General features: G+C 46.0%; 1 protein-coding gene across 1 annotated transcript; it reads left to right on the top strand.

Annotated features, from left to right (window-relative positions):
- Window positions 1-1,114: 1,114 nt before the first annotated feature.
- Window positions 1,115-5,952, top strand: barhl1b (BarH-like homeobox 1b). Its single transcript, XM_040157960.1, has 3 exons — window positions 1,115-1,565; window positions 4,250-4,472; window positions 5,649-5,952. Exons 1-3 carry the CDS (start codon window positions 1,115-1,117, stop codon window positions 5,950-5,952), a joined length of 978 nt encoding a protein of 325 aa, XP_040013894.1.
- The last annotated feature ends 3,021 nt before the right edge of the window (window positions 5,953-8,973 follow it).

The following is an 8,973-nucleotide window of genomic DNA, read 5'->3' as shown; positions in this document are numbered from 1 at the left end:
ATGATGTAATGAAAGCAAACAGTGTGAAAATTGCCTGTAAACAGTTGGATCTGAGTCTCCTGATGAATTCAGTGTCTCTTTTATCAAAGTGAGGATGAGCCAGGGAGGAGAGGAGAAGATGGGAGAGAGGCAGGCAGGGAGGGAGGGAGGGTGGGAGGCAGAGTGAGGGGGCGTGTAGGGAGGTCCACTTCCAGTTCCCCTCAGCCAATGGAGGCTTGTCACAGGGGACTCACGTGGACGAGGCGCTCTTAAAACCTAGCTCCTGACTTTTCCTCAAGTTCAATTTTTTGGGATTCCCTCCCACCCCATCACATTTCGTCTCTTTACTTGCCAGTTGTGACTATTTAACCCAGTTTACCTCTCCTGTTTTTGCGTCTGCGGCGCGCGTCGCATCCTCCCGCATCTTCCGCCTCTTCCTCCTTTGCTGCGTTCTTTCCCTGCTCGAGCTCTCGGACTCTTCACTCTCCCTGCTTCCTTTTTATTTATTCATTTTTTTTAAAAAAAAAAAGAAGCTTTTGTTGTTCTACTACAAAGAATGCGAAGAGTTTCCCTCCGTCGCCTCGGTCGCCACATGACGAGCCGCCCTGCTCATTTTCCTCCGGTCCTCTGTCAGGTCCGACGCGCCTGTGCCTGTCCATGGTGCTGAAACGCACCTCCCCCGAAGAAGAACCCGGCTCGTTGTGGCTCCAAAAACATTCCCAGATATAGTTCCGATTCCCGCGTCCGGCAATAACTGGTTTCGTCTTCCCGGTGAGGTCTGCGAACTCAAAGCAGGAGGAGTCGATCCCTCAAGGAAGCAAAAAGAATCGATTGTGACTCCAGCGGCTAAATCGATTTCGGGAGGACTCGTCTTTTTAGACTTGATGCAAGGACGATTGTTGTAACGCAACTTAGACTGGAGATATTTTCCCTGTAAACAACCAGTTGGGGAACTGGAAACAGCGGATGAATTATCTTTATCTGTAGCGTATCCCAGAACAGTTTGGTTGGTGCGGGGAGGGGGGTTCTTTCGGCTCTTCTGGATCAAGTGAGACTTAAACCCCCCACCTCCTCCCCTAAAATAAAACTTGTCCTGAATACCAAATGGTAGTTTGAGGAGGCCGCGATCGAGACAATGGAGGCGTCCGCCAACGGGTCCAGTTTTGGCATCGACTCGCTGCTGTCCCACAGGCCTGGAAGTCCGGTGTCCAAAGGGGACAGCCTGGCGGGGGAGTGCCGCTCGCCTCTGGAGTTCAGCCCGAGATCAGACGTGGAGAGCGGCTGCTCGTCGCCACCGTCGCCAAGGAGGGAGTGCGTGGAGGAAGTGGCCCCGAGGCAAGGTCACGGCGTCGGCCTGCCGCCGCACCTCCAGCACCCGCAGATATCGGCGGGCTCGCAGCAGAGGACCGTGACCTCGTCGTTCCTCATCAGGGACATTCTGGCGGACTGTAAGCCCCTGGCCGCCTGTGCGCCCTACTCCAGCAATGGACAGCCGACTCAGGAGGCGGGGAGGCTCGCCTCGAAGATAGCGGACGACTTTATGGAGAAAATCCACAGCAACTCGTCGTCAGACAGTGAATATAAAGGTAAGGGCAGAAAACTGGGAGTCTAGAGATACAGTGCAGGGACTGGTCTGCTTTGGAGAGGAGACTGCGGGTGAAACTGATTCGGCCTTGTGGTTTTATGCTGGACTTCTGGCTCATACAGAAAAAGACAACTCATTTAGAATTAAACGTTAGTTGTATACGGAGCTCGTTCCTCCTTTTTTTTTACCCTCCTCATATTTGACCTTTTCAGAGCTACATTTTTGTATGCTGCTCAGCTGCTGCTTGTCTGGTCTCGGTGCTTCTGTCGCTGTCTTTGAAACTTGTTTTTACTTTGGACAAAACCGACTTAAATAATACATTAAATGATAAATCAAACAAAAGGGTCATTGGGGAGGTTGGGACAAAATTTGGAAAAGCGGAGTTGGGCATGGGGTTGAAACAACATACATTAAATTAAAAAAAAAACAAACCAAAATGTTCTCCAAAATATATTGAGCTTGATGGGTAATAATGACGAAAATGAAGTATAAACATAATTAAAATTGGTTATTTTTTAGAGATTAGATTATTTTCTACTAAAAGTAATCTAAAAAAAATAATACCTGGCCACTCATCTTTTTGAGTCATTTGGAATAAAGCGTGAAACACAGAGTAACGCTACATTTCACTGGTAGCAGGCCGCCGGACGCCGATCCCGCCGCCGCCGCCGCCGCCGCTCCTGCAGCATCGCGGGGGCGGAAAGCCTGCGTCTCGCCCCCCGTGCACGGCCGCAAAAGGGGCCAATGAGTTTATCCTTTCACGGAGTCATGACCTTTAAGACTACCGGTCGCCCCGTCTCGAGCTGTGCACCGGAGGAATATCCACGCGGCATCTGTTGACTTCGGGGAGGCGAGCCTGGGGGAGAGATGACAGGGTGGCCTCCAGATAAACGCCATCAAGGGCCTCCTCTGTTCCCAATCATGTCAGCCGTAACAGACATGTCACGTCCACTGACAGTTCGGCGGAAGCGGCTCCCTGGAAGGAAGGCGACCGCTGCAGGCAGCAGCGGGAAATATGCAGCTCAAATCACAAGGAATGGTCCACGTATGAAAAAAACATTAACATTACTACTACTACTAACAATAATAATAATAATAAGGGTTTGGTACACTTTTAAGACCGTAACAATTTTCTGCTTAATTCGCTTTTCTTGCGAGCTATCGATACGGCCTCACCTCATCAATTCGCTGCAAAAATTCGGTGTGTGTCCGCGTGCGTGTGCCCGCGCGCTCACACTTGTGTGTTTGTGTGTGTGTGTGTGTGTGTGTGTGTGTGCGTGCGCGCGTGCCTGACAGTGTGGTTGGATGATGCTCATCGACGCGCTGATTGATTGGAGAAGCCGCGGGGGCCCCACGGAGCGCCCGCACGGTAGAGCTTTGATTCCCGCGAATGCGCCTCCTATAATATTTGGGGGATTTGATGCAATTTGTCCCCGGCGCTAATCAGATTTGTAACCGCGCGAGGCCGCCCGGCTCTTGATTTCCTCTCATTTCCACGGTCCTGTGAAGTTTCTCCGGTCGCGGTTGAAAGGCTCGTCCTTCCCTCGTGGCTCAATTAGGCGGATTATTGTGCTTCTTGAGACGACTCAACTATTCAACTACCAGGATCTCTCGCCTCGCTCGCCCCCCTTTCCCTTTTCTTTTCTTGTCCTTCCTTTCTTGCCCCCCCCCCACCCCCCACCCCTTTTTTCAGAGAATTGAAGGAGTGTATATCCGTGGTCGCCCTGACATGACACCACGCAGGAAAAGAACAAAGACTGCGGCTCGAGTGACGGGGGGAAAAAAAAAAAATACCAGATCGCTAGTGCGAATGTCGGAGGAGCTTTTCATCGCGATTTAGGACCAAATCAAACAGCTCCGTGCAGCCTGCAGGCGCCGTCTCTGGCGCCGTGATTCACACGCTCGCAGCCGAAGTTGTGGCTCCCTCTCAAACGTGGACACACACGGTTATAAAAGCCAGCGCGCGGGTTAAAGTCAGACGTGGTTTTTAAAACATTCCGACAATAAATGTTCAACGTGGTTTTGTCACTTTCTTTATCATCCGGCAAACTGTGCGTCTGAACCAGTGGTAAGAAATTAGAGATTTTTTTTTATTATTCCAAAAGAGCCAAAAAAAAAAAAAAAAAAAAAGGGTTTCCTCCACTTTTTAAAATTAGATTTAACAACAAATAAAGTACAGTGTAGTTCAGAAGTAGGACTTAGTCACATCCTGTGAGAGCATGAGCAGCTATTTTTGCTGTTATTCTTCTAAATGTGGTCAGTCAGCCACTTAAACCTCTCACACAGGTCATGCTGCTCAAAGTGGGTTCCAGTTAAAGACCCTGAAGTCGGTTTCGCCTTGAATCCCCCCGAGTTCGTTTCATATTTTTTAACGATTTTCCTCCCGTAGCAAACCCTGGATTAAAGTAAGCAGCTTCGCACCGTGGGCAGCCACAGGGCCGTGACACTGACCGCCTCCCCCCTATTTTCTTTTTTTTATTGGGTTTACGCTGACAGTTGTCTGCTGCAGAGGCCGTGCAGCTCACATCACACGGACCTCCGGGCCGCGTATGGAGGCTGCACGTCCACGCTAAGACGGACGCAGCAGCGTCCCGCTGCACAGTATGAGAGGCCTCGGCTCTGTTTTCACTCCTCTCTCTCCTCTTCTTGTCTCCTCTGCTTACCGACGCGGTTCCCGCCCTCCAGTGAAGGAGGAGGGGGACAGGGAGATCTCCAGCAGTAGAGACAGCCCTCAGGTCCGGCTGAAGAAGCCCAGGAAGGCCCGGACGGCCTTCACAGACCACCAGCTGGCCCAGCTGGAGCGCAGCTTCGAGCGGCAGAAGTACCTGAGCGTCCAGGACCGCATGGAGCTGGCCGCCTCCCTCAACCTCACCGACACGCAGGTCAAGACCTGGTACCAGAACCGGAGGTAGAGACACTGCTACTGTTTCTTGGGAGGGGGGGTCAGATTTCTAACGGGTGACTCGTGACTAGATGGACACAGGGACGCCGTGTTTTTCCTTCCGCCCCAAGGGTGGCATGAGTTTAGTTAACACGTGAGTCACTGGCACTAGGACTACAACTAGCCGTCCTATTCATTATTGATGAATCGGCCGTTTTTCTTCTGGATCAATTGATCAATCGGTGGGTTGATAAAAATAAAAAAAAAAGTCAGAAAATAGTGAAAAACACCACAGTCTCCCAGAGCCGAAAGGGACGTCTTAAAAAATTCAGTCCAACACCCAAAGACATTCATTCAACTGTCCAGCAGTGGAAGACTGATATTTTGGCGTTTGCATCTTTAACAGTGAGTTTATTTACAAAATGGTCACTGGTTCGTTTTTCAGTCAATTGATGAATCGATTGGCATCTTGATTTTTTTTTTCAGGTCCAACCTTTACTTTAAAATAACACACATCAGGTACACTTACAGAGGCAATTATTGATTGACAGCTGAGTAATTGATTTATTAGCAAAGGGACACACTGTCAACGTCAAGCCCCCCCCCCCATCGCGTAAGTTCGGTTTTCATTTTTGAAGGCTTTCTTTGAGCGACCGTGATTTCATTTGGGTGTTTAGCTCTCTATTAAGAGAAAGTAAAAGAGGCACATTTGTCCTTCCATTTGTCGGAGAGCACGGGCCTACCACGACCCTGCAAACAGTCGCGTCCACGCACCAGCAAGAGCAACGTCAACGGAGATACACGTTTTCTGCAGCTCTCGGTTGAATTACCTTCGGCATTTATTTGTCTACAGCTTTGACTCTTAGGCAGCTTAATGACATAAATAAATATAAAAACACAACACTTTGGGGTATGAATAATGCATCGTTGCATGTGTGCGTATCAATAATTCAAACAAACCACTATATCTACTCAATTATATTTATTATGAATTATTCACCTGCATGGAGCGCATACTGGCGATCTAACAGAAGTCCTTGGGAGTGAAGACGAGTGGCAGGTTGGAGATTTTTTGGGCTATTAAAAAAAAAAAAAGGATGTACTCTTGACTTCTAATTGGACCCCAGGTCAAGAGATGGGAGTTATTTGTAGGTACAGGACGCTCATGCTAAAGGCTAAAACGGCGCCCTTTCTCTCTTCCAGGACAAAGTGGAAGAGGCAGACGGCGGTGGGACTCGAGCTGTTAGCGGAGGCCGGAAACTACTCTGCCCTGCAGAGGATGTTCCCGTCCCCGTATTTCTACCCTCAGAGCCTGGTGTCCAACCTGGACCCCGGAGCGGCCCTCTACCTGTACAGAGGCCCCTCGGCGCCACCGCCGGCCCTGCAGAGGCCACTGGTCCCGCGGATCCTGCTCCACGGCCTGCAGGGGGGCAGCGAGCCCCCGCCGCCGCCGCCCCCTCTGCCCCCCATGTCCGGCGTGCTGCCCCGGCCAGCTCAGCAGCGGTGAGCCGGCGCCTGCACATTTTTTTTTTTTTTCCTTCTTCCTCCTTCAACGCCGACCTTGGCAGTCTGGGACTCATTAGACGAAATAAAACAGAGACGGGAAAAGATAAAAAACGCGATGAACAAGAGAAACGGAAAAGAAGAAAAACTGCTCATCCTTTATATGGTACAAAAAAAGAGAAAAAAAACGACTTAAGCTGAACCGTGTGGACGGAGCTTTGTGACTGAAACTCGTGTGGAAGGACTTTTATTTTCCTCTTCTGAGGGGGACATGAGCTTTATTTATAACTTATTTATTTTTCAATATGAATCGAAGTATCTAAGTTATGTATTTATTTGATACCAGTTTCTGAATTTTCAGTGCTTTTCCCAACAACAGATAAAATTGTTTGTGGCACTTTGACCTAAAGTTCAAAGCCGATTAGGCCCCCTATTGATTGCCATTATTATTATTATCATTATTATTATTATTATTATTATCATTATCATTATCATTATCATTATTATTATTATTAATAATTATTATTATTAATTATTATCATCATCATCATCATCATCATCATCATCATTATTATCATTATTATTATTATGTGCACGCTCAATGATAGTGGCAAACGCGGAGACCATGTCATTTGAATGGAATTCAGTTAGGGGGTCTAAAGGGACAATTAGTTGATATTTTCTTTTTCTCCTTTTCTTTGTAAATTTGTCATTGACTTTTCTTTGAAAAGAGCAAGATGATCAGCAGTCATAAACCTGTAAATAAGAATATTTTGCATTTTATTCGAAAGAGACTGATTTTAAAGGAAACTTTTTGGTTTGTTTGGTTGTTGATCTATTAGTGTGTCTTTTTCGGACCACAGTGATCCAGTTCAACATAATAGGCTAGATTAGCCGTCAGAAACTATACAGGTGAAGGAGTCAGAGTTAAAAAAAAATTAAAAAAAAAAAAACAACCATATTGTCTGAGAAAGGATGGACTGTCCATCCGGACCCACATATAGGCACAGAGACGAGAGCTACGGAAAGAAAGAAAATCTATATAAAGTCGTTTTCTTGTTCTTAGTTGAAGTTTTAGCGGAGTAAAAATGTCAAGTAATTTAAAACTTTAAAAAAGGGGTAAAGGGGGAGGCGGTCACCTCAGTGGTGCTTGATTTCTTTATTTTCTTTTTTTTTTTCGATCAACAAACCGATCGGACCCGGATCCACGTCCAGGTGTAACTGCCTGTTGATTTGCTATCGATGTATCTGAACAGACGTTGTGCATTACTTATGTTATTTCATATGACGCCGTGATAACCCTTAACTGTTATACTCTCCTTTGGTGAAAATGTATATTGCAGATATCAAACTTGTGGAGTGGTTCTTGTATATTTCCTGGATCGTTTTTCATTTTTAAAAAAAAATTTCTTTCCTCCAGTTTTCCCCAAACTCTCTACCCACTTCGTGAAGTTCTTTTTCTTTCTTTTTTTTTTTTTTTTTTTTTTGTGAAATTCACAGCAGAAGTTGGACAGAAAAGGGGGTGGGGGGGGGGGGATTTGATGTAAAAAGAGAATTACTTTTATAAATGTGGAAATAAAAGTCTTTCATTTAATCGCGTGGCTGAGTGACTATGTGGGAAACGGGCCTGTCAACGCGTGGAGTGAGGTTAGTCTTTAAAATGGATTCGTTGGACCAAGTAGCAGCAACGCCATAGTCCAGTGAAACAAGGGGTCCCGCACAGACGCGACACTTGTTGGTGCTCAAAATGTGTCCTTTTGCTGAGATCTGTCGATTCTTCCTCTAGGTTTAGTTTGAAGCTGCCGTTTGTGGTTGTGCTGCATGACACACTTTAGTTGTCGTGTTATTTTGTCCACCCGCTATGCGCATAATGCATGTGTGTTTAAAGAACTAATTTCAGGATTGTCTTCCTACAAAGGGTCGCAGAAGAAAAAAAAAAAAGGAAAAAAAATAAATCCTTCGTTTAAAACGATTTCGATGCAAAATTCATTGGTTTGAAACTAGAGTTCAAAATATACGCCTGTATCTGATCCAATCAAAAGAAAAAAGAAAAAAATCCACCTCTCCATTAAATACAGAAACATGAACTGAAAGTATAAAGGCCTGCCCCGTTTTTTTTGAGGGGCTCGACTGCCCACTGTTTAAAACTAGGAGCGCGTTTATTATGAAGTGATACGAACACATGTCAGCATCAATGAGCAAAGGTTGAGGAGATGGGCGCCGAAGGGCCCCTTTTTTTTTTCTGGAAGAAGCTAGAAAATAAACACAATTTTGAGGCCCCGCGGGTTTTCCTTCAGGAGGAGAACGTGTTTGAATGAATCCGAACATGTCTGTCAGGCGACTTTCGTGCCATTGAATTAATTTGTTTAATGTTGAGATGAGGTTGTGATTGGAGAAAAAAAAAAAAAAAAAAAAAAAGGTAATAAGAGTAGCAGTGGAGCAAGTGCTTTAACATCCGTTTTCTTAACCTTTTCAAAAGAAGAGTGGAGATTTGGAGAGAGATTTTACCTACTAACTTCAGTTTGGACTAATGTTAAATGTTATTCTGTGTGTATTACAAAAATATTGCCCTCTCTCAGATTACTTATTAGATTTTAACTCTACGTTTTATTTTCCTCTTTTTTTTGGGGGGGGGGGGCATAAATGCATGAACAGTTTTAATTTAAAAGGTACATGGGGGAAACTTTTGACTAGAAATTCATAGGAAAGCGACCCCACACACACACACACACACACACACACACACACACACACACACACGTTCAAAAGTGCAAGCAAAGATCAATTCCAGCTAATGCCTTTAGAGAAGGGCCAACAAAGCAGAAGGGTGATCTGTCCAAAATGGAGCCCCCGTCCTCTTCACCCACCCCCTCCGTCCCGCCTTCATCATTCCCACTTTCCTATATTAACAGCAGCAACTCCAATTCGTTTTCCATAAACAATGCAGGAGATAAAATATTAATGTTATGTGCGCAATTGTTTAAGTGCCCTAAATGATCCCATTTGGAAATTGATTGTTTCCAGC

The sequence above is a fragment of the Xiphias gladius genome, chromosome 20 (genome assembly GCF_016859285.1).
Source record: "Xiphias gladius isolate SHS-SW01 ecotype Sanya breed wild chromosome 20, ASM1685928v1, whole genome shotgun sequence".
In the NCBI taxonomy this organism is placed as follows: domain Eukaryota; kingdom Metazoa; phylum Chordata; class Actinopteri; order Istiophoriformes; family Xiphiidae; genus Xiphias; species Xiphias gladius.
This window is presented reverse-complemented; position numbering and strand designations above follow the sequence as displayed.